Source organism: Pituophis catenifer, unplaced genomic scaffold (genome assembly GCF_029215685.1).
Source record: "Pituophis catenifer annectens isolate HBS135680 unplaced genomic scaffold, rPitCat1.0.hap2 SCAF_3, whole genome shotgun sequence".
NCBI lineage: Eukaryota > Metazoa > Chordata > Lepidosauria > Squamata > Colubridae > Pituophis > Pituophis catenifer.
The window spans coordinates 44793116-44820467 of record NW_027256883.1 but is presented as its reverse complement, the minus strand read 5'-3'; the positions used below and the strand labels follow the sequence as shown (position 1 = coordinate 44820467).

The following is a 27352-nucleotide window of genomic DNA, read 5'->3' as shown; positions in this document are numbered from 1 at the left end:
AAGCCCAATCAGGTTTTTGAGTGCATGGCAATAAGGCCAAGCGCTTACTTCAGGGTTCAGAAAAAAATAAGACAGGGTCTTATTTTTGGGAAAACACAGTATTTATCTGTCCTGACTACGCTCTAAGTGAATTTTCATTGCATAGATAGATCTTGGGGGTTTTCAGTTATATGATTGTGTATAATAAAGGCTTTTTATATTATATTATATATGCAAGTATTAATATATACACCTCCATTTTTTAAATTAACAGGCAGCCCATAATTCTCGGAAAATGTTAACCCTGCCAAAGAGCTACAGTATATCAGTAGGCTCTTTAGCGCAAAAAAATCAAGTCATAGGCTTTTTTATTTTTAATAAAGCTTATGAGGTCTGTAAGGGGTGTGCGTAAGTACACCAACATGCCTACTGTCCCTGTCCTATTGTCCCCATTTATTCGTATCTATTTCCTGTATTCATAATCATGTTTATACTTATATCTGTTATCTTATACATGTTTGACAAATAAATAAATAATAATAATAATAATTTTTGAAATAGTTTTTGCAAAGAAGTTGAAGAAGGTTGGGGCCAATTCAATAATTTTCCTTAAAATTATTTCACATTTTTATTATATAAAGTCTTGAAGTTATTTGTCTTAAACTTTCATCATTAATGTTTTGGAAATAATAATCTATCATCTCTGTTATGTTATCTCAATGAAAAATCAAAAGACATATTAATGTTCCGTATTAGTTCAGTGGTCAATTTGTTATTGAATTAATCTCAAATTCATTGAAACTGAATTTTGTTCCTTTTATATCTCTAAAACTCAAATTGAATATTGCTTTCTTCAATTTGGAACTTGTTTGATTCATACATAACTATTAACAATGCCCCACTGTAATGTAAAAGTACATTATTTGATTAAAAGATGAATTAGATAGGTAGAGGAGGACTTAAGAAGGCATGTTTGTGACTGGAGAAATAAAACTGGGGTTTCAAACTGGAAAGCTGGTTCACTATGAAAGTAATAAAGACAGCCCACATTAAAATTAAAATACTGTTAAGAATAAAGTGATTCAAACTTTAAAAAAATATAAATTTATAATGTTTCCTGAAGATTGTATACCTACTAAAATTATTGGGGAACATTTTCATTTACTATTTTATCCAAGATAAATGCCGACTGGCGACACCCAGAGGGAGAGCCTTCTCTGTGGGGGCACCAGCCCTCTGGAATGAGCTGCCCCTAGAGCTTCGTCTTAGCCCTGATCTGCGTATTTTTCACTGCGTCCTTAAGACCCTTTTGTTCCAGCAAGCCGGACTGGCCTAGTACAAATTTTAAAATGGGTGTATGTGTGTTTTAATTCGCGGGCCAAATTTTTATATTCGATTTTAATTGGTTTTAAATTTTATAAATCTATGTGTTTTAATATGGCTGTACAATGCCCTGAGTCCTTCAGGAGAAGGGCGGTATAGAAATCTAATAAACTTGAAACTATTAATATAGTATATTAATATATGGTATATATATATTAATATATATATTAATATGCATAAGTAATATTTACAGTACCATATATCACAGAAGTGAGTACACCCCCTCACATTTTGTAAATATTTCAGTATATCTTTTCATGTGACAACACGGAAGAAATGACACTTGGCTACAATGTAAAGTAGTGAGTATACAGCTTGTATAACAGTGTAAATGTGCTGTCCCCTCAAAATAACGCAACACACAGCCATCAATGTCTAAACTGCTGGTAACAAAAATGAGTATACCCCTAAGGATAACATAACTTATCAAGCATTTTATAAATAAAATGTTAAAAACAAAAGAATCAGCTTGATAAGTAGGACACAGAATATATATACAACTTGATTTCTCTAGCAGTTAGAGGAAAATAAGTATGAAAGATTATTTAAATATACTGGTGAATTGGTTCTGATCTATCTGATCAACATGGGTCTTATTATATCTTACTTTATTATAATTCAAATAATTTGTACACTATTGGCACAATATAATATCTGCATTCTTTCTTCACTTGGAATCCAAATATATTAAAGCACATCTCAGCTTATTAATGCAAATCAACATAGATCCATGTAGGGATAAAATGGTTTGATTGAAAGATAATTGACAAATATGCCTTATTTATCTTGGATAAAAAATAGCAATATGCCGTTCCTCTTTGTGTAAGATTATTTACTTACTGCTTTATAGGTTCTTTTTTGTCCAGCATGTTTTCTGATTTGCTCTCCATTTGGTCCTGTTTCCACGTGCATGGAGTAGATTATATCAAAGAAATCTTCAACAACAGCTACCTGTCTTAATGACAGCTTTTCATCTACCCCAATTCCATCCTAAGAAGAAATGACAGGAAACACAAAATGAATTCATAAATTACTAGAAAACATACCTTATGGCCACAGTAAATTGTAGATATTGACACTGTTATCTAAAGATCATATACCAATTAACAGTTAAATCAATGATACTAATATTATCACTACACAATAAATATAGATGTATATAGGATTCTAAGTTATGGTTTATATTTAATTGGAATAGAAGCAGTCAAAAACTGATTCAAAATTGCATTTTAATTAGAAGAATTGATTTGGTTTGAACAGAATTTGTGAATGAGTTCAATAGATTTCTATGTGTGCATATATATATATATATATGCACTCACACACACACACATAGTACACACACAGACACATACATGTATGTGTATGTGTTTAAGATTTCTACTGAATCTTAAAACAAGGTCTGGTTTCACCAAAATCATGTTTATGGATCCATTAGGATAATTGGAACATTTTATTTAATATCCCTTTGAATTGGCTGACTACTGCTTTTTACAGGTAGTCCTTGACTTACAATCATTTGCTTAGTGACCATTTTAAGTTACAACAGCACTGAAAAAAAGTGAGTTAGTAGTAGAAAAGAAAAATGTGGTGGGGTGTTGGTACTGCATTAGCTCTAGTTGATTTAGCTGCGTAAGCCTCTCGCAAATGTGTGAGGACAACTGCATAAATATTTGACCCAGTACTTGACAAATAACATATTTAGCAATGGTGAGGCCTCAGGTAAAATGCTGGCTCACATCCAAAGAGCATTAGACATCTGTGAAATCTTAAACATAAATATTCAGGAATAAATCCACTTATGTTCAGTTGGATGTATTATTCTGTTAATAGTTATAGAAATTCAGCCAGTCAGATTAATACAATTAGATTCAGTTAACTTAAATGCTGCCACTTGAATGGAATTTACACATGGTTCACTTCAGTGGACTGGGACTAATACTGTGCTTAGTCTGATCTGCTGAATCTGGAAAGCGCACCTGAGTGGGTGGAAGAAGAGCCTTACTGCAGAATACTGAATATATTCTCTGTCTTGATCTTGTGTAATGCTGATGTGATACCGTGTTTTTTGTTTTGTTTTGCTGGCACATTTATGTTGCACACCATACAGTTGCTATAAATCTATAGGTGCTTTGCTGACTGGGGAATTCGGGAGTTTGAAGTCACCGATCTGAAAGTGGGCATGGTCGTGAAACATCGGCCTAGAATATTTGTCATGTTTCTTACTGTAACCTTCAATTGAACCTGTTGTGGTTGGAAAAAATTGTCTTATTTGCTCTTATTTTTCTTGCTCATTAAAGACATTTTTTTTCTTTGCATGATACTTAAGGCTTTTTTCTGCTAGGGGTTTTTTGTTAGATGACAGAAAGGAGGCTTCTTATTACTTCATCTTCTATAGTATTCTCTGTAGCTATGTTGGAACTGAGCAGAAATTGGTGACATACAGCTCCTCCTCTCCTTCCTCCTCTTCATCTTCTTCATTAGAAGGGACAGGAACAGTGGTCGGTTGCTACTGGTTCGCCCCGGATTGGGAGAACTGGTAGCGGCGGGAGGCTCTGCCCACCTGCCTGGATGCTTCTGTACATGCACAGAAGCGTTGTGCGCGCACACCACGAGCGAACCGGTAGCAACGGGTTTTGAAACCCAGCCCTGGACAGGAAGTATGATTGGAAGGTACATGTAAATCAGTACTTCATATAGTGTTGCAAGTTTTTCCTCTTTTCTTCCACATCACAGTGTGGAAGGGATTGGTGATATCACAAAAAGTTGACAATGTTCTCCTAAAAATGCTTGGGATGCTTCCTGTCATCAATGGCTGGGAATTTGTTAAAAATAAATTTAACCCTTCACTGTCATCATGCCTTGCCAGAATCATTACAAAATTTAACATAGAAAATTTTACAAAATCCCTAACTCTGCTTCATTTGTGTGAAGTAAATATGACCACTAAGTCAGTACATTTCTCCAGTTACATCAATATAGCTTATATTGGCTGGCAAAACATCTCCAAAATTTCTGTCTTGAATCTTCCCTAATGCTACTTGGAGATTGAATATATCAACCATGACACTGAATTATATATTTTTCTTTAAGAAGCCTCTTTCCTTGATGTTATTATAAAATTGCATCTTCAGCAAGACAGAACAATACCCATGAATAAGGCTACAAGATTTACAAAGCAAAAATCTGAATGACAGCAAAGAGAAATAGAAACTTTATCTCTTTTTCGTTATTTAATGCCTTTCCATATTTATATAACCCTGTCTTTGAGGAAAACAAATATATCTCAAACTACAAATCACTCATTTATCAAAGTCATATCACAGCAGCAATACATTCAGTAAGTTATAGGAGCACGGTGACCAAGCAGTTAAGATGCTGGGCTTGTCAACTGGAAGGTCAGCAGTTTGAGTCCTAAGTACCACATGACGGAGTGAGCTTCCTTTACTTGCCCCAGCTCCTGCCAACCTAGCAGTTCGAAAGCATGTAAATGCAAAAAGATAAATAGGTACCACTTCAGGGGAAAGGTAATAGTATTCTGTGCACCTTTGGCATAAAGTCATGCCAGTCACATGACCGCAGAACAACACTTTGACTGTGAATAGGAAATGAGCATTGCCTTTTAGAATTGGACACAACTGGCAGGGGAAACATTTTTATCTTCAGTCAGTTAGCCACAAAAATTAGTACATTGTACATACAGAGAGGGTCTCCTCAGGGTGCCGTCAGTCAAACAGTGTCGACTGGCGGCCCCCAGGGGGAGAGCCTTCTTTGTGGGGGCACCCGCCCTCTGGAACAAGCTACCCTCAGGGATACAACTGATCCCGGACCTCCGTACTTTCCGCCGGGCCCTGAAGACTTTTCTATTTCAGCAAGCCGGGCTGGCTTAAAATTTTTAACTGGTTAATTTTATGGGTAAGGGGTTTTAAATTGGGGAAGCCAAATTGATTTAATTATGTTTTAAATTATTTTAATTTTCATATTGTATGTATTTTAATCTTGGCTGTTCACAGCCCTGAGTCCTTCAGGAGAAGGGCAGTATAAAAATTTAAATAATAATAATAATAATAATAATAATAATAATAATAATAATAATAATAATAATAATAATAATATTGCAAATATTTTCTTTGTAGTAGAAAATATTAAGTCACAGACTGTTACAAAAGGGAAAATACCAATGATCAGTAATTTCTACATTTTTCATAATTAATGCTACAAACACATAATTATCTAGAACACATATGGCTTTAAAGCCATTCTCATATCAAATAATTTTAAAAAAATTACTTCTCAAAACTCTACAGCCATTGCCATTGTGTATTTTTAGAATCCTGATAATCTTCCAGAAAGCCTAAATCTGGGGAAGCCATTGAAGTTAGGAGCTCATTAAATGGTTGTTTTAAGTATAGACTGCACTCTTTCTATCTTTTTGTTATTATAATTTTGTAACTGTTTTTAATTTGTTTTAATGGTTGAATAATATGGATTTTTACTTTTGATTTTAACTTTGCATGTCACCTAGAGTCACATGTAAGTAAGAAAGGTGGCTATATAAATTAAATAAACAAATGTGTTTATATGTGCATCTGCAGCAAACATGATTGAAATGTGTGTACAGGGGAGCCTTTAAGGACTACTTGTAAGATAGTTAGCCCTGCATTCGGTATTTAGTATTCATATTATACCCATGTAAGGCCAACTGATACCATAAGTAAAACCAAACAATATTGTCCCCAGCTCTTCTATTACTGAACTGACAAGACATTTACACTCAGTGTGTTGAAAACTAAAGTCAGGTATAAAAATGAAAGAGTTAAGAGCATGACAGCTCCCCATTCCTTCCATTGATGCCATATGTATGTGCTTATTTTGCTTAATGTTTAATCCAGGGCTTGCACTGGCTTCCACTTGGACTCAGGATACATTAAAGAGCCGTGGTGGCACAGTGGTTAGAATGCAGTACTGTAGGCTAATTCACTGCTCACTCCAGGAGTATGATTCTGAACAGCTCAAGGTTGACTCAGCCTTGTCTTTCTGAGGTTGGTAAAATGAGGATCTGGATTGTTGGAGACAATATGCTGTATGCAGTATTGCTTTTGCTATTCCAAAATGTTGGTTGTGTTGTATAAAGCCATTTATACTTTAGATCTGGGTATTGTAAGAGTTACTCCAATCAGATCTTTTCTGACCTACAAGGTCAGTGATGGTGAATGCCGAAAAGGGAGCACTTTGTAGGTTCTTGTCAAGGCCGCGACCAGGAAGAGGAGCTGCCCAGGGGGCATGCGTGCACCGGATAATGTACTTCTGGTTTCCAGTGCGCGCATGCACACTGGCCAGCAAGTCTTCCGGTTTTTGGCACGCATGTGTCAATCAGCTGGCCAGCATGCATGCTCACGCTGGAAAACAGAAGACCAGCTCTTCCAGTTTCCGGCACTGCCACATGCACAAAGGCCAGCTGATCATCACATGCGCATGCAGGCCAGAAACCCAGAAGAGGAATGGGCAATGCTGCGCGTGCCAGGCGACATGGCTCCATGTGCCACTTCGGGCATGCGTGCCATAGGTTCGCCATCATGGTACTAGATCATCAAAAGAGAAGCTACTCTTAATTACCTACTTTTAAGGAAGTAAAGGAATCTAATACCTGAAAATGTTACTTTAGAACAGTCTACCTGTGGAGATCAATAGGCCCTTTTCTTGTTTGCAGTCAGGAAGATGCTGAATGAGAAACTGTCTATAGAGCATTCTAGTGAGACTTTATTATTTGATAAACTTTTAAGATTTTCTTTTGTTTATTTTTATAGTAAATGATTTAATTGTGTTTATATTATATAAACCGCTGAAAGATTATACTGATTGCAGCATGATATAAATGCTATAAATACATCTATTTAAGAATTTTTGTCTCCTCTCAAACACACTGACTTGGGATAAACTTCTTTGATTACAATCACAATTATAACATTGTTTTGTAGAGGCTATAAAATCATCAGTCTTAACTATAACAAAATATAATGAAGCAAACAAGTACAAATAAAATTATAAGCACTTCAATAAACTGAATTACTAATATAGCTCAGGGTTGAAATAAGGGGTCTTTGGTGCTCTCTGAGCTTTCTTGTTTTCTTGCAGATGTTTTATTATCCAAATTAGGTAACATCATGGTGCTAGACTAGCATTGATGATGTTACGTAGTTTGGGTAATGAAATCTCTGCAAGAAAACAAACAAGCTCAAAGAGCACCAAGGACCCCTCATAAGTTGAATTCTCAAAGCAAAAGTGACAATATGCACAAACATAAACAGAATGTATTATCAATTGTAACAGTATTTTAAATTTAAGGGGAGGGGGTACCTAAGGAATTCTTCCTTCCATTTACCTCCAATTACATTAGAGGCCATTCATTTTTATGTTCTGGGAATATATAAAAAGCAAGGCATAATCTACTAGATATTATATTCTTCCCAATGGTGCTAAGTAAAGGAATTATGAAATCTTCTAAGCAATACCTATTCAGAAGAAGCAAAATTGTCTAATAAAAAATCTTGGATTTTATCAGATGTACCTTAACACAAGATATCTTGAGAGATGTTATATAAATAAAATTATGGATAGAATAACTTCTCAATCTTTTTTTAGCTATGAGTTAACGTATCTAGAGAAGTTGGCAATGGGCACCCACAGAAGAAACGGAGAACAAATATTGAAATATGTGTGTAATGATGATGAGACAAATGAAGTTTTTAACAGTACTTGTAACAGATATCAAAATGCAAGAATGTAAGGGCATCATTTGTATGATGATGTTATTCCTCATACATCATCATTTTGATGTCACAAAATGATGATGTATGTTGTACAAACACTGCAAGGATGGCTTTTTTATTTGTGACCTGAAGTGACATCTTCTGCTTAAAAACAGAAGAAATTGTAAGGTTCAAGAAATGGGCAGTGATGTTAATATTCTGTCCAAATGTCTGCTTTCAAGATTTCCTCTGAGAGGGTGTCATGTTCATAATCCCCCTATGGTTTCTTAAGTCAGACAGTAAAGCACAGGTCAAACACAAATTTCCTTCTAGCCAATTAGATTCATCCCAAATGCCGCCCTTTTTGGATTCCGATTGTTCTCCCAGACCTGTAAAAAGGAAATTCAGTATTAGCTAGAGTTTCCCAGATCTGGGGCAATCATTAAGGAGATGAACCAATAAGTACCATAATAACCCCTTCTCTTCTGCAGTGTGATGTACCCTAAATTAATATTTCAGAAAAATTAACATTTTAGGGGAAATGTTACTAAATAAAAACACAAATGCTTTTTTTTTGCAGAGAACCATTAAAACAAATAAAAAATTAAAAGCAGTGTTTACAATAAAAAGAATCTGCAGAAAATTGTTCATATTTCTATTTCTATATACATATTCTCACTCCCAAATCATTTAATTTGTTCTAAAATAATCAGTTTATGAGAAGATAAACACCAATTTATACAGTTGTCACAGAGAAGACCTCAGGCTAATACACAGCTTCTCTCCCCTAGTTCAGCAATAAATTATATTTAAATTACGGCACACGCTTTGAATCCTTGTTTCTATCTCAATTTTTTCACTCAAATCTAGGCGATAGATAGATAGATAGATAGATAGATAGATAGATAGATAGATAGATAGATAGATAGACAGACAGACAGACAGCAATAGATAGATAGATAGATAGATAGATAGATAGATAGATAGATAGATAGATAGAATCAAATATGATTCATAGTTTGTTAGCTATTATACTTCTAAATAGCAGATTTTATTTGATTCTCTTTCTGTTTCAGTTTAGACTGTGCTAGAGGGATTAATCCTATAATGTCAAACTAGATGATCTAATCATCTCCATCTATGATTTTGCAATGCAGCAGCTGTACAACAGCTTGTTGTAAACAGGTTCATTGTCTCCACACTGTTCCCAGTGGACAACTGCCTCTTTCCTAAAACCACAGCTATAACAAACTATTAATTGTCACTGGGGCTAGCAGTCTCGGGGAAAGCAAAGGGCAGTTCACAAGGTCCACCACTTCTGTATCCCCTACAGCCAATGCTACAGGCAGATCTGTCATTCTGAATTACCTTTTGTTTATTTTGTACCCCTTTGTTTATGCCAGTAACAAGAAACAATTTTGATAGCCTCGCAGTTGAATAGGATTGAAGTAATGAACAATAATTATTTACAATTATAGTACAACCAAATATAATACTTCTGGTTGACATGGAAGAAAAAAAAATCAGGATCGAATAACACATCCACTAGCCCTCCTTCAAAAGATCAGAATTTGCTTCTATTGGGGGAAAAAACCACGTAAGAAAACTTAAATAGCTTAACTTCAGGTTATCTATGGAACACCTTCCCAATACAAAGCAATTTATCTATTAAGATGCTTGAGAGAGGCTCTTCCCTGTGTCCCACATCTTACAATGTGTTTCATAGAGATATGAGGAAAGCCTATGGCTATGCTATCATCTACAAGGGGCTAGATTTGATTTAGCCAGTTGGGTGACCTTGGGCCAGTCACTCTCTCTTAGCCCAACTCACCAGTTGTTGTAGTAGGAGGAAGGTGTGTGGGATATGCTCACTGCCTTGAGTTACATGGAAAAGTAATAAATATGGAATATAAATAAATAAACAACAAACTTGGCACTGAAATGAAAAAAAGTGTACACCAAGTGAACCTGACTCAGAAGGAAGTCCCAAAATGTATGTAAATTATGATAGCTAGGACATTCAAAGTAGAACTTTCTACAATCTTAGATTCATATACAAAAGATTGTAGAATAGAGATATGAGGTTGAAAGAAGAATTCTCAACCCTCCTGTAGCTAATCCATTATAGAAGTATTGGCATCATGATAAATACATATATTTGTAGAAATAAAAAATATTCATTGTTACTGATTAGTTCTCATGAACATTCACCAGATGGAATTCAGAATCACAAAACAAAACTACTGCTTTTAAATTTCAATTCATAAGGAAATGACTGAAGTATTTTTAGCATACGATGCTGAAAAACTCCCTTAATTGTGGCTTATTAGCTGATATTCACTTTTAAAAACTGTGCAGATTCTTATTTAAATCAAAGTAAGGAAAAGTGTTAAGTAGAGGAAGGGACAGTATGCATCTTCAATTTTTTAAAAGAGCCAGTGAGGTATACTGCTACTGAAAATACAGTTACATTTCTGTTTATATCCATTATTTGTGGATATCAATTCATCCAAAAAAACAAACTCCAACAGTAGTAATAGAATGTAAGAAATATCAAATTCTAAACATGCAAGAATAGACTTTGTCACGTGGCATTACATGATTAATGGCTATTATAGTTCATTTCTAATTTTATTTTGAAATGTTCAGCCGATCTAATTGAATAATATGAGAGCTTTTTCTTTCTTTTGTTAACCTACAAATTATCTCCAGTAGAGGGAGTTGTATATTTCTTCTGGAATTTCAAGAAGTGTTCGTGTTTATTTTCTGTCATTGTGATGAAAATCCAAAGATGAACAAGGAAAATATTTCAATGATGTATATTAAATGTATATAGCAAGAAGAATTGATGGCAGGTGGACCAAGGCAGTCATACTATGGATCCCACTTGATAAAAAGTGTCCACAAAAGAGACCTAAAACAAGATGGATCTATGACATCAGCAAGTATCGCGGGCCCAATTGGCAAAAGAAAGCTCAGGACTGTATTGGTTGGAAACATGCAGAAGAGGCCTTCATCCTGCAGTGAATAGACAATCACTAAAAATGAATGAATGAATGTATATTAAAATGTCACAGTATAAAACTTGTAAATTAATATTGTTGCGGCTACTGCTGAGGTTTTTCTCCCCCCATATTCTGCTGATGCTAGAAATTTTAGTAAGACCACATCATATGGAATCAGTCTCCCTATAGAACAAGCTGATTATGATATTAGTAATCTCTCTATTGACTGACATGATTAGTCTACTATCAGATAGAACCATCAGGTATCAGTACTTGCCTTCCTTGCATTTATTGACAGCTGTTGCTTGGCAGAACTCCAAGTCTGATCAAAACTTTAATCAGTAATTTTTTAGACTTCATTCCACATATACATAATTATCCATGTCCTGTTACTTTCCGATTCAATATCGCAATATTTTGTATATGGATCTACTTCTGAAGACCGCACAACAATTTAATTAGTGCAAAATGCAGGATTCATTTTCTATTTTATTGTCTTTGGATCACATTTTTTTGTTTCAGGTTTATTGGCTTTTAGTTTATTTCTAGCCACTGTTCAAAATACTAATTTATGAAATGCAATATATGAATATAAGTTGTTAAAAGGTTTGGGCCCAGGTATTAAAGAACTGGCTTTCTCTCATATAAGCCTGCCTGTCAACAGTATTTATCTTTTGCAGTCTTAAATGTTCGGAGATCTACCATCAAGAGATATACATTTGCCTGAGGCCTCTATACTATAACTCCCAATTGAGAACGGTCTCTCAAGAGATGTTAGATTGGCCTCCTTTGCTGATGGTTTTTAGACAAGTTGTCAAAGTATTTGACCTATTTCAGATCCTACTTGCTGTTCATTTGTCTTTGTAACTGTCATATAATAAGTCTTTTTTTAAAAAAAAAAATCTTAATATTGAAGGTAAAGGACTGGGAATCTTTTAAAAGCTTCACATCTGAATTCAAGTACATCTACAAATGAAATAATAATTGGACATTCAATATAGATTAACAAGCTAATTAACTATTTTAATGATATAAAAGACAATAATGTAAGCCATCATAATAGCATTTTAAGTCTCTGCAGTACTTATTAAAGAACAGCAAGGAGACCAGACTGTATTCTATCCCTTGCAAAGCACTTCATGACAGAAATGATGAATTTGCCTCATCATCCATTCTGTGCCCCTCAGATTCCTTCTCTGACAATTCCTGTAACTTTCTGGAAATGTCAGAAGAAGAAAATTCTGGTGGAGGCATGATGAGAAAAAAATGTCTTCTTGAAGAGCAGAGACTATGATTGTGGCAAAGTCCAAAGAATCAGTGAGGAGACTGGTTGTGATGACTCCCCCGGACGCTTCCACAGATACCTCTCCAGATGTAAGTTAAGAGGAAGATGAACCAGTTCCAGGCACATCAGAAAAGGGGAGTTGGTCAATGGCTCCAAGCAGCCACCTGAGATTGATTTGGCTGAAGCACAGCTGTAGCAGGACAGCCCTGCGGCTTCAGGTGGGGAAAGCACACAGTTGCAGCCAGTCAGCGATGAGAAAGAGGAACTGCCTTCTGCACCTGATCCAAGAACATGTAGGGCAGAGAAAAGACAGGAACAGCGAAGGTCAGCCCAATTATTTGCAAGGAGGCAGCCTTGCCCCTCTTGATGGGCTGCACCAGAAGCTGGCTATTTAGCACAGCAGACAGATGGTGATGATGCTGAGAACAATGTATTTGTTTCCTTACTGTGTGTTCTTCCCTTGAACTCCGGATCATGCCTCTTCAGCTGTGGCTTTGCCCTGCCTTGCCTTATGGCCTTGCTTTTGCCCTGAGGGTTTACCTTTGCATGTGGACTTGCCTTGTGAAGTTGCCTTTGTCTTGCTTTGCCTTGTTGATTTGCCTTTGCCTTGGAAACTTGATTTTTCCTAGTGGCCTGGACTCACCTTTGCCTTGAGGGCTAGTATTGGCTTCATTTGAGTAACCTGTGGAGCTCATTGGAGTTGAGCTTGTGCTGACACAGGGAATTGCTGGGGAATTCCAATTCAGGCTCAGAAGCCTTAATAAAGACTCCTTACACCTGCACCTGTAGTATGTGCGTGTGTGTGTGCAAATGCACGCGGGATAGCACACTAGTTCCTCACAGCCTCTATGGATAAGTACTCTGGACACCTGCTCCATACAGCTGCTTTCAAAACAGCTGCTCCTTATGAGGAAACCACAGTATAGCAGTTTCCAGCAGGTCTGGGAGAAAATGGGATAATCATCAACCTTCCAACTATGGCCAGTGTCTATTAAAGTTTGCTAACCCCATTTCCAATCCCCTCTGGAATGGTGAAACTTTTACTATAAGATTTTGGAATTAACTATTAAAATAAATAGCTTTTGTGAAAACCAGAATTTTGACTAACACAAATCATAACAGAGATGAGAGATCTTATAATTTAAATTGGACATTAGAGGAGATTAAATTCCAGACATGACAGGGGAAAAAATACTTTTAGGATTAGGATTTACAAAATGACATGAAATATTCATTTGAAATATTAAAGAAGATCTTCAAATGGTACCAGAAATTAGTAATCAAAATATCAGTAATGATGTCTGCTTCTATGGCTAGACTATGCCTAAAAGATGTTAATGAAGGAATGACAAATGTGAAACAAATTTTGTTTGATACAGCAACAATGGAATAAACAATATTGGATTAAAAATAGTGTGAATTACAAAATAGGCAAGGCATTGAAATTGGAAACACAAATGACAGGAAAAAGTGTGGATTACAAGAGCCAAGAGGATGACCCTGATAAGGACTTTTTACTGGATACACAAAAGAAGCTGGTTATAGCTTTGGAAATCAAAGGAGAAATACAAAAGACAAGACAAGACATTGACCTGGATAATGATTTTCCAATTTACAAAAGAGGCTTGCTAAAGCCTCGAAAAAGCTTTTTTTTTGGGGGGGGGGGGAGACAGACAACATCTGAATGAATTAAAGATCAAGATTGTTAGTAAAGAAAGAAAGGAATATAAAGTTATTGTAGTTTGAGGAAGACTTTATTCAGCTCTGGTTACCCTTCACAGACTTTTTGCTGACACTGGGACTGCAAAAACTAAGGATTTATGGTTTTGCATATAGAAGGGATGAGTTATGGGAAGAAGAAATATTTGCTTGTAACTTTATAGGAGGTGGTGAGATCAATTTTTATTACTTATGATGAAGATTGGAAGTTACTTCTTTACATATTTTTTTCTTTATTCTGCTTTTTCCTTTTTTATTTCTTTGCACTGTTTAGTGTTTCTCCTTACCTCTTTTTCTTTTTCTGAGTTTAATTTATATTGGTGCTCACTATTGTACTTAAAAACTTTAATGTAACATGTATAATTCAGGAATTTCAGAAGAAGCCTTTTTTGGCTATTGGAACTGCTAGATATTGTATTGCAAAAATAAAAACAAAGCAGCCTCATTTTTGTTTTTAAAAATTTGTGTAAAATTTACTTTTAGAAATGAAAAAGGGTGCATTTCATAAAAGCTGCTTCAACACTTCTTACAAACCTTTATTGAAACAAAATACCCCTTTGATACATTTCTATATTTACCAAATTTTATAGTGCATTTACATGGAAACTAACTGGTACTGCAATTTTTTTTCTTGTCCCTGAACCTATTAAGTATTTAATTGATGCAATTATGAAACCTAAACTAAAATCTGAAAGAAAGGAATAATGCACTTCAAAACAATTGCTGGTAGGAATCTGAGCAGGGCAGACCTGGAGGAAGCAAAGAGGACCCATCTCAATAGTACTTTAGATTATAATTATTGAGTGAGTAGTGATGGCTATAATAATATGAAAATTATTAGTCTGCTAAGTTTTTAATAGAAAGGATTAGTCACCATATGCACATGATGAATCTCAGTTCAATTCTGCCTGTGTTGTAGGTCACCAATTTTTCTGGTAATCTCTTTTAAAATAGTTTCTCAGAGAAGGCATGATGGATTCTCAATGGAGACAAGGACTTAGAATATGTCTCCATGACAATATTTTATTGTTATAGATACATCAAATAAAAGAGCCATTTTTGCAATTTTATGAATATTTCCTGAAATTGGTGACCTTCAGCAGGTGATCTAATAAAGAATAATACATTTGAGTGTTTTTTTAAACTTCTTTTGTTACAAATTAATCATAATGACCAAGTTCTGCTTAATTATATCTCAGGACTTGTGGATGTATGTATAGAAATACTTATACTTAACAAGATGAGTATATGTATTATCAGCTACATATTGACTTTTTAAAAAATAATTCCAAATAATGCAAACTGTGATGAACTTACATTCAATTATGTTTCTTACCCACTCTTCACAATCCATGAATATGTGCAGGCACCCAAACAAAACAGTTTGTACCTTCTTGGCTGGTAAGGGAAGTAAATCTTAGTTTACATTTCCTTAGAAAACAGTTCTAATAGGAAACAAGGGGTTCCAGATGGTGTAGTACAATTTTTGTTGTTGTTGCTGTTGTTCAGAAGTTCTATCAGATGTCATGTTGGTATAAGTGATGGAGCTTCAGACAGAACTGTAGGGATGAATATTGAGGTTTGCAAAATACCTGACAACTATACAGGTAGTTCTCAATTACTACACAGTGCACAGTACGCAGTACTACACAGGTACAGGCAGGTTAAGTGATGCAGCTATAAAAGGGATGTCACATGATCACATCATTTAGTGATGACAATTACAACAGTCATCACTAAATGATGCCATCATTAAGGAAAGATCATAGGTTGTTAAGCAAGGACCTCACATGACAATGATTTGCAACTTCCTGTTGCTTCAAAAAAGCAAAGCCAATGGCAAATCCAGTAAAAAATTATAAATTCCAGATGACACATGAGCAGGCCAGTAGGAGGTGATTTCTGTGAAGTATCACTGGGTAGAGGAGAGAATACTGCAGTGCCATGCAAGCAATAGGCAGATTGGGAAGAGGTGTTGTGGTGCCACACAGGTACAGACAGGCAGGGGATGCTGCTGGCTTTCCCGTTGACTTTGCTTGCAGAAAGCAAGCAGGGGAGGTCACAAATGGTTTACTATCTGACTGCAGGATGCTGCAACCATAATAAATGTGAGCTGCTTTCCAATCACCCAAATTATAATCATGTGACCGCAGAATTGCTGTAAGGCCCAAACTTGGAGGACTGATTGAAAGTACCACTTGTTCAGCATTGTCACTTCAAACAGTTGCTGAGTAACTGAGATTACCTATAATGGAGCAGACAGCAGTGGTTGTTGAAGATGATTTATGGATTTTTATAAAGACAAAGGGAGACTGGAGAACATGAGTTTGATTTGACAGTTTTGTACTTCTGAATAGAGTTGTTCAAATATAATGAAGACCAGAAGAGGATGGAGAGCACTTTGAGACAATAATTAAGTAAGGCAGAAACATGATGTCGTGCTAGAACATGATGCACTCTTGCTGTTGGATGAGATGGCACTTCCCCATTCAAGAGTAGTATGCAATTTGGGAATTCTCCTAGGCTTGCAATTACTGCTGAAAATACAGGAGGTAACTATGGCCAGGAGGATCATTGCATGGGTTTATATTGTGTGCCAATTGCGCCCATTGTTAGAATAGAAAACTCTTCATGTGGTTACCCATATCCCAGTCATCTCACAATTTGACTACTGTAATATGTTGAAGCTGCCCCTGAAGACCACCCAGGAGCTACAGCTAAACCAAAATGCAACCAAAGGCATCTTTACAAGCCATGTGTTATAAATGCTCCACAAGCTGCAATTTGTTGCTTCTGGGTGCAACAGAGAGTGTGAAATGCCACCTATAAAGACATAAAATAAAGTAGACAAAACAAAACAAAACACCAAAGGCTATTAGCTAAAAACAGGCCAACTATCAGTTTGAGAGAGAAAAAAAATACTATCAATCTCTGTAAGCTTTTCCTTAATTCTAGAATTAGGTTCTAGGTAGGATTAAAAATATCATACATATCTGTCAAACTTGCGCCGTAAACTGCATATACACCTAGGCCTAGAATTACCTAATTCTGAGATTTTGAATTCTGGGGAAAATGCTCTTGGTGCAGAAGAAAGAGATTTAGAGAAATCATCTAAAGTGGTATTGAGTCTGTTTATTGTACAAGCTACATTATACAGAATTTCAGTCCAGTCCCCAGGACTCATACAATACCTTGTGGAATAGGCATTTGTGTATGTGTGTGTGTGTGCACGTGCGCATGTATATGCGTGCGCACACACACACAAAAATGGTATTGTATGAGTACACACACACACACCCCAAAGCAAGATTAAAAGAGTTTGTCACATGTAATTGTCAATGGTCATACATTCAATACAGAAACATGTGGGTGCTTCTTTTAATCATATATACAATATTACACTATTCTAGAATAAAAATCGTGAAAAGTACATACAATCATAATCCATCATATTGTCTGTAATAGCATAAAACTGTGTTTACAGGAGAGGAGATCATGCATTACACTAACAAAGTATAACTATTGCTTTTCTGCATCAGACCAAACTCATAATCCTTTAAGTCATAGGAAGAGGACTCCATGCATAGCCAACTTGAAATTCTACATGCAGAAAGGGCAGGACTTCACTGCAGACCCAATCTGCAACATTGCATGGAAAACTTCCAATCTCTAAGTATGAACATTGATGTCAGAAAAAGGAAAAGCCGTGCATAATACAGACTTATGTTCTGATGCTTAATATGTGGCATTAGGAAGAGGAAGAAGCCTATTCTTTGTGTGGAACTCATCTTGCCTGAAACACAGGTGAATGGAACTCAGGTCCAAGACTTTGGCTGTTAAGAGAAACCGGCCCAATGCTTCAACTGCTCACAAAGGGAGCATGAAGATGACCAAGCACTCCCTGCCCTTTCTTCTCAGCACTTGATATTATACATGAGGTATGTTTGTCGAGGAGAAAGCATCAGCACCATGTATAAATTAATTCTGTCCACAGAACTGTGTAAATACCACAAAGAAGATGGGAAGTCGCTTCCTTAGATTTTTTTTCCTTTCTCTTTTGAAATATTTCTCTTTTTCTTTTATTCATGTTTGTTTGTTTGTTTTTCTTTCTTCTGTTCTTTTTTTTTTTTAAATTTGGTGTAATTTTTTCTTTTAATAAAATATTTTTTAAAAAAAACCTGCCACAGAGATATGTGAAAAATGAAGAAGAACTAAGCAAAGCAGACATTTGGGGTTCCTGTCCCCCACCCCTCCACGCGTAATGGAGCTCACACAGTCAGCAAATGTGAACGTTCGTGGAGAATCTGCCAAGTCCATTTTCCCTCGTTCTGTCAGCTTGCTTACTTGCAGAACCATCCCCTCTCTCTGAGTCAACATCACCTATCCTCATGTGGGGGAGAGAGGACAGAGCTGAGCCGGAGGTGGCAGCGTGCCGGTACGTGGCGTGGTCCTGCAGGGCTGAGTGGGTGTGCTTCCTGTCAGCCGCGGCGTCTCTTCCCCGAGGCGAGCGGCCCATACAGGTGCTGCTCAGCTAGCTTCTGCAACTCGCAGAGCCAGTCTCCATGGGAACTCGCGTGCGGGGGAGGGGGGGCGCGCCTTCCCTCCTGCTGCCGCTGCTGCCGGATCTGCCCCAGCATGGTGCGCTCTCCGCGATACGCCGCTCCTTTCCCCTCGCCCCCACCTTCTACCAATCCGGAGAGGAGCTTCGGAGCCCAGCCATGGTTTCTTGGAGGTATTTCAGGGTTTCTATAGGAACAGAAAGCGGAAGGGAGGGGAAGAACGAGGGGAAAAGAGCTGGTTCCTCCTGCCCGGGGCGGGAGGGGGGCTGGAGGGGGGGGGAGTCTCCCGATCGCGTCCTGAGTCAAATGGTGGCCCTGCACAAATCAGTGCGCGCGGAAAGAGAAGCTGCTCTTCAGCCGCAGCATCTCCTCCTCTCCCCAAACCGACCCCATCTCCAATCTCCCTCGCCCCTCCCGGCTATTGAACGTGCGCTCGCCTAACTGGCGGTGAGTGACCCAATCCAACAATCTGGCTTGCCTTGTTGCACAGGGAGAGATGTCCAGGGAAAGAATGGGGACTAGTGAGCAGCTGGCTTAGGAGCGCCCCTTCTCCCTCTCTTCCCTTTTCCCCAGCCGGCCTGGCTGTTCTGTTCATAATAGGAAGAGAGAGACTGCAGTCGACAGAATCAGGTTTAAAAGTAGGGGACCCTTAATACCTACGCTGGCTTTGCTCCTGGAGGGGAGAGCTCCATCTTTATGCCAAATGTATGAGGATGAGTGGATAGGCAGCAAGAAAACACCAAGGTTGTATTAAAGGGTGTACCCGAAAGGTAGCCTCACCAGATTTTGGTGTGGATGGGAGTACTTATGTAATATATAAATGAACCCCTGATGTGGACAATCCACCTCTGCCCCTGATAAAGTTATGCTTTTATTAACCCCCCCCCCCAAGATACTAAAATGTATTATTTAAACTTAAAATGAATAGAGCTTCTGGCTAAGCAAATTTGCATAAGATTGCAGCTGACATTAAGGATATTTATTTTTGCATGGTGTTTTTGCCAGGCCAGGCCTAGCCTTCCTCAGTTCTGAAGGAGCTTTTACCATTTTCATTCACTGCAGTGCACATTTGATATATTAGAGACAGCTCCATTCTTGACTCTATTTTCTGCCATTCTTCCTTCTTTTGCCAAAACTCCAGAAGAGCTTAGAGTGGTCAGACTGGCTGGGACAAACTACTGGGGCAGCCAAGCGTGGCATATGGCCCTGTTCTAAGCTGTTAATAGTAAGCTGTTCAATTCATCCTGTTGTGTCTCTCCACCCCCCCCCCCACCACCACCACCCCGCACTCCATGTATCATAAGCCCAGAATGTGTGATATCTTCTCATGGTGTTTTCTAGGAGTTATAACCAGATCAGGTAAAATACAGGAGATGAATATGGGGTTTTTTTAGCAGCAATCATATGAAATTAGACATCCAACAAAAAATTAGTGTAATCTTGAAAAGCCTCGCATGGGTTATTTATTGTACCATATGGTTTCCCGACTGGGAGATGATGGGCAGTTGCTTAATCAGTGTAGGCAGATTTATGTAAGACTATGTCTCAAGTTAATGATAAAATGTGTGTGTCTGCAATATAAATTATTCTATTTATGTGCATAATTTAGCCAGTTATAGAGAAAAATGTATATTTTTTTCTATAGAATCATCAGTGTTATAAAAAAATTGCATCAAGCATTTTAGAGAAACAAGAAAGCATCATTGTCAAAGTTCCACTTAAGTCAAATATTAATTATACTTTTTTGTTCATTTCTCTAGATTAAAGCAAAACAGAATTTAGAGTGGCTTTTAATAATTTTATTTAAACTTTTCCATTTTTTTAAAAAATGATTGTTTATTGTATGAAGCATAATACACATAAGGTTAAGTCCTCACTTAACAACCACAATTGAGCCCCATCAATAAACGGGTTGCCAAATGACTTGATTTTACATTCTTATGACAGTTGTAAAGTGAATCACCATAGTTGTTAAGTGAATAGCACCATAGTTGTTACATGGTCTTTAAACAACTCCATAAACCCAAATTGGCATTCTTTGGCCAGAAACTAGGAAAAAAATGCCTGAAACCAGCAAAACCAGTAAAAGATGTCACAAATGATGGACACATGTCTGCAGAATGCTGAAACTGGTTGTAAATTTGAGCCGTTGACAAATGCCCAATTTGTGAACATGTGGCTGTTGGAGGTGGTACAGCAGTAGTATTTTTGAGGATGAATCGTAAGTAACTTTTGTAGAGTCCACTGTAACTTCCAATAGTCATTATACAATGGCTACCTATACTAAGTTAAAACAGAGGTGTAAAATCCATGTTAGAACAATCAAATTTATTCATACTTGTTTCCATCTGCCTGATTCAACTCTTTCCAAGCTTTTATTAATTTTGCCTTTGGTTTGGTCTCACTCTAATTTCTTTGAGAGTGTACCTAGGAGACCTGGGAGAGAACTAAGTGTAAGAGACATACAAGAAACAAAGAAAAAAGGAGAGGGCTCTCCCCACATACGTTCACATCAGCAAGTACTTTCTTGAAACTCTTCCAATATAGACCTCAAACTGAAGATGGAAAGGGGAGGGCTGTGAGAAAAAGCACACCGATTTCTCTGCTGTGCCTCAGCAGTCCAAAGTGCAGACTAGACTAGGGCCAGTTTTTAAATTAGATTAATTTTGAAACCAGGCAGATGGCCTTCAAATTAATCTGGATAAGAAGATCTACTCACTTTAGGTGAGTACTTCCATGTTTAAGAAACTGCTAATAGCTCTGCCAGCATGATCTAGATTATTCATCTTTCTGGTGTTAGCTCACTGATCAAATGTGGAATATGCAGTGGGAAAGCTTTATCACTGATTTAAGTTTCATGCTCAAAAACAACAATATACCTCAATGTAATTTGATGGACTCAAGCATCTTGTTCATGCAATCCACTTTCCCTTTTTATGGCTAAAAGAAAAAAATGAAAAGAAACTGTTTTCAAACAATTACCATTTGCCATTTCGTCAATATCAAGAGAAACCTGGAACTATAATGATTGTGTATAAACAATCATTCCTGTTCCTAGCATCTTTTGATAAACTCTAATTAAAAGTAACAAGATTTGGACCTAACTACATACTACAATTAAGTTGAAAGTAGAAATGTTCCATTTGTCTCAGCCAAAGAAACCGAAAGCCAGGCTTGTCATGTAATGCCAAACTATAGATTAGTGTTGCAACCAGGATGTTAAAATATGTTATTTTTATGAATTTTAGCTTGAGAAAATGTAGAAGCATATGAACCTGATATAATTTTTTTAACAGTCTTTAAAACTATACAATGAAGTTGTTTTGAAACAAAGTTATATCCCTAAACTGGTCTGTGAGTAAAAAATTCTGCTTCATTTCAGATGTAATTGTGGCATCCGCATAAATGATTACATTAAAATAATTTATTTATTTCAGCCTTTCCCAACTTAGTTGGGAACTTTAGTTCCCAAGTTTAATAAGATTACATATATCTGAGTAGTATGCCTGAAATTCAGAGTACAGTAATTCTATGGTAACATATCTTGGGGGCTCCAGGTTGGGGGAGGTGGCTTTAGTTAGCACATTTAAGTAAGTATTTGGCTCCAATTTTAATAAATATAAAAGTGTTACAGCAAAGTTATTTTGCCTTTACTGGCCAATTTCACTATCAAACTTTATTAAACAGACTTGTAAGATTAATGAAACACACCAGAAGGCAAGCATTCTCTTTTATCTGAGCTTATACCATGGCAGTAGAAATTAGTGTAAGCACAGCGAACAATATCAATATCTATCAATCTTTCAACATTCTCTTTTTTCTGGCTCGAGCCTAAATCACTAACATGTAACTAAATCAATGATTCTTTTGTTTTAGTTTTCTTAAGTCATGTGAACATTTGTTACAGAAAAATGAAATATTGTCACAGATGGCTGTGGGCGGTCTGGACTTTATGGGATCTTGTGATAGTGTTTTTACTTTATATTACTTTAGATTTTGAATCCTACAATTTTCATTGAAAGCTTAGTTTAAAATAGCAAATAATGTACTGAAAAAGTGGCAAAATAATTTAATTTTCAATCCAAAATTTAAAACTTTTTAGGCATTTGATAAAGTAGACCACAATCTACTTCTTAGTCAGTTAGAAAAATGTGGGATATACAAGCATCACCACCAGATGGATTTGTAACTGGCTGACCAAGTGCACTCAATGTCTAGTCTTTAATGGAACTACAGGTAGTCCTTGACTTACAACAGTTCATTTAGTGACTGAAGTTACAATGGCACTTATGATCTGACACTGAAAAACTTATGATCATTTTTCACACTTATGACAGTGTCCTGGGGTCATGTGATCACTTTTTGTGACCTTCTGACAAGCAAAGTCAATAGGTAAACTGGATTCACTTAACAACCATGTTACTAACTATTAACAACTACAGTGATTCACTTAACAACTGTGGCAAGAAAGGTCGTAAAATGGGGCAAAATTCACTTAACTGCCTCATTTAGCAACATAAATTTTGGGCTCAATTGTGGTCATAAATTGAGGACTATCTGTATACCTATATGGAGGAAGGTAAGCAGTAGGGTACCCCAAAGTTCTGCCTTAGGCCCAGTACTCTTCAATATATTCATAAATGATTTAAATAGGGAATAGAAGGGGAACTCAAATTTGCACTCAGCACTAAACTCGTAACACCCCAGAAGCTAGACTCAGGATCTCAACAGACTTGAACACTGGGCCCTATCTAATAAAATGAAATTCAATGGTGATAGGAGTAAGGTTCTACATATAGGTAAGAAAAACCAAATGCACAGGTATATAGAATAGGTCTGTGATGGCGAACGTGCCCCCTCTGTGGGCACGTGAGCCATCACCCCAGTTCAGCTCTGCTGTGCATGTGCGTGCACCTCCCACTAGCCAACTGGTCTTTGGGGTCTCTGCCGCACATGCACAGGAGGCGGGGCATGTGCGGGGGTCGCTCATTCATGCACATGAGGGGCCATGCAGGGAAGCGTGTATGCATTCATGGAGCAGGGGTGTGGGGGGTGCATGCACATGTGCAGGGGGCTGCATGTGCATGGGTGGGGCACATGGGTGGGGCCTGTGCATGCATTGCATTTGGGGATTTGGGTGGGGTTGCGCGTATGCATGCGCACTTTGGGCACTCAGTCCGGAAAAGGTTAGCCATCACTGAAATAGGTGGTACCTTGCTCAATAGTAGTAACTGTTAGAAGGATCTCACAGTCCTAATGGACAATCATTTAAATATGAACCAGTGTGTTGCTGCACAAAAAAAGTCAATGCAGTCCTAGGCTGCATTAACAGAAGGATAGTGTCAAAATAATGTGAATCAAGGTCATGTGAAGTATTAGTATCATTTTATAAAGCCTTAGTAAAACCACACTTAGAATACTGCACCCAGTTTTGGTTACCATATTATAAAAAAGATGTAGAGACACTGGAAAGAGTGAAGAAAAGAGCAACAGAGGATTAGGGGGCTGGAGGCTAAAACATATGAAGAATGGTTGTAGGAATTGCGTATGTCTAATCTAGTGAAAAGGCGGCTTAGGGATGACATGATAGTAGTGTTCCAATATTTGAAGGGCTGCCACAAAGAAGGGGGGGGGGGGTTGACTCAGTTTTCCAAAGCACCAGAAGGCAGGACAAAAAAACAATGAATGGAAACTAATCAAGGAGAGTAGCAACCTAGAACTAAGGAGAAATTTCCTGACACTTAGAACAATTAAGCAACAGAACAGGTTGCCTTCAAAAGTTGTGGGTGCGTCATCGCTGGATGTGTTTAAGAAGAGATTGGACAGCCATGTGTCCAGAATGGTATAAGATCACCTGGTTGTACAGGGGTTGGACTAGAAGACCTCCAAGGTCCCTGCCAACTCTGTTAATTTGTTACTGTGAAAGAAAGATCCTGGTTCATACCATCTGTATCCTAGCACTTGGTTTCTACTAAAGAATACTTGTCTACATGTAATTATTTAACATTAATAAGCTTAGGATAAACTATTACAGCTAGAGGTAATTGTAATTATACATGAATATAATTCATATTACTTTTAAAAAGTTAATTACTTGAATCAAAAGAACTGGGAGGGGATGGCAAAAGTACAAGTTCCCTGAACTTTTGTATAAAAGAATGGAAGACTTTTCCCAATATAGTTCATTCGTATCATGGCTGCATTAGGATATAACAATGACTAAGAAAAATATAAACTGATGGAATCAGTAATGGTGGTGGGAGATGTATGGAGCCATAAAATGTATGAAAATCAGAAAACAATATAAAAAAATAATGCCTTACAGGGGACTTCTTTAAATGGTAAATATTTTAAATTTAGACAGATTATCATTAGCTATCATTCAGCATTTTTTCACTACACTGATAATAGTCATAATTGGAGGCTTTTTTTCAATCCAACTGCAAGTAGAAAAAAGAACTGTCTAAAACATTAAATCTCATACATATGCATACGCATGAATATAAGCAGTTTTTAAATAGTACCATAGCATAAAATCTGGAGCTAAAATTAATCATTCATAATCTTAGTATCATGCTTTTGTATCCTCTTCTCTTTTTTTTTTCGGGAGGGGAGAGTAAATTTCAAATTCTTTATGCAATTATGAAATCCTATTGATTTTTACTGGGAGAATTTGAGCTTTGATTATTATCAAGTTAAGGCTGACTTTTAGCAACCACATAAGTAGATTTTCTCCAAGACAGCATGTCCTAACCTGATCTTTCAAGACTTCTAATGGTACGTGAACTATATCTCCCTATTTTTTTCCCACTGAAATTAATATGACTCAGTAGATCTTAAGAGACTAGATTGTGCCCACATCTTTAATGTCTTCTTTTATTCTGCAATAAACAACTACTGAAGTAATGAAAGAAAACTGATTTAGCTTAGCTAAATAGAGAAGCATGCATTTAGCCATGATTGATGTACATTTGTTAAAAAGAAGTATTTGCATTGGAATAGTCTTTGAAGTATGGTATTAATGAAAAAATTTACATGTCACATTCACCATCTTTGTCTAGAAAAGTTGAGAAACACCTTGTGATCCAGAATTCACATCAGCACAGCCTTCAGTTGTCAGAGTTCAGTCAAATTAGTTATAGCCTCAACAGATGTGGAGTATGCCAAATTAGAGAAGACAGGGGTAAAACATTGCAGAAGATGGATTTGACTCAGGCGGTTCACTTGATATATAGTGCAGTGGTATGCACTATACTGTCCACTAACAAATATAATGAACAGCTCTCTAAGGTTTGAGCTGCCAATCAGGAATCAGAAGTTTTCCAGCTAGAGATGTCCATTATGTCAAAAATGGGAAGCATATAAAGAATTTTAGCAAAATTAAAATACTATTTTATTCTTGGAACTTAAGTGCCAGTGCAATCACTATGCAAATAAAAAGTTTCTTTTTAATGAATTATTTTCTGCAGGGACTCACAAAATACCTGCTCCAAGAAAGCAACTGCTCAACATTTCCTGTCTGATTAATTTCAGTGTCACTCTACTGACCCATATAATATATATTGTACAGAATACTACAAGCAGCAGGCTCGTTTCTTCTGGAGACAAATAATGTAATTCCAGCAAGTATTCAGAAAAAACATAGTACCAAAAGAAATTCTATTAGTTACATAGTTTCTATCAATTTAAATAATCCGTATTAAGTGGATTAGTTTAAATAAAATGGAATAACATATTTTCCTATCCTGGAACAGTGAGAATCAGATTTAGCTTGAATTCTTTTGTTTAGTAGCTGCTACTTTTGCAACAATGTTTATATTCTATCACTAACCTATCTCTGAACTTTCAGCGGATAATGCATGTGCCAAATAGTATTATTGTATCATTACTCCAAGAAACTAATTTCAGTTTATTTACTTATATCGAGCTTTTATTATTTTTATAAATAGCACAAGGCAGTGAACACACACAATACTCCTTCCTCCTATTTTCCCACAACAACAACCATGTGAGGTGGGTTGGGCTGAGAGAGAATGACTGACCTAAAGTTACCCCGCTGACTTCCATGGCTAAGGCGGGACTTGAACAAGGGGTGAAATGTGAAATCCTGTTCGGACCGGATCGCCCAATTCGGTAGCGATGGATAACCCCCCCAAGCCACACCCACAGAACCGGTAGTAACAAATTTTAGATTTCACCACTGACTTGAACTCACAGTCTCCCATTTTCTAGCCTGGTGCATTAATCACTAGACCAAACTGGCTCTTTCAATTAAAAATATGAATGATCCTGACCAAATCTGATTTTGAAATTTTATTTCTTAGACATAACATAACCCTATTCCTATCACAATCAGGAATATTTTTTTGATATGAACAGTTATTATAAACATATGGTTCCTTTCAGAGGTGGGTTGCAGCAGGTTCTGACCAGTTCTGGAGAATCGGTAGCAGAAATTTTGAGTAGTTTGGAGAACCGGTAGTAAAAATTCTGACTGGCCCCACCCCCATCTATTCTCTGCCTCCCAAGTCCCAGCTGATAAGGGAGGAAATGGGGATTTTGCAGTAACCTTCCCCTGGATTGGGGAGGGAATGGAGATTTTACAGTTTCCTTTCCCTGCCACATCTACCAAGTCATGCCACGCCCACCAAGCCACACCCAGAACTGGTAGTA

The 27352-nt window shown here is 37.0% G+C and overlaps 1 protein-coding gene across 3 annotated transcripts in view; it reads right to left on the bottom strand.

Annotated features, from left to right (window-relative positions):
• NOL4 (nucleolar protein 4) overlaps positions 1 to 27352 on the bottom strand; it is a 139417-nt gene that overhangs the window by 93054 nt on the left and 19011 nt on the right. For all 3 annotated transcript variants that reach the window (XM_070942314.1, XM_070942315.1, XM_070942316.1), the window contains exon 2: positions 2203 to 2352. In XM_070942314.1, the coding sequence (XP_070798415.1) occupies positions 2203 to 2352 (150 nt within the window). The remainder of the gene's footprint in view (positions 1 to 2202; positions 2353 to 27352) is intronic.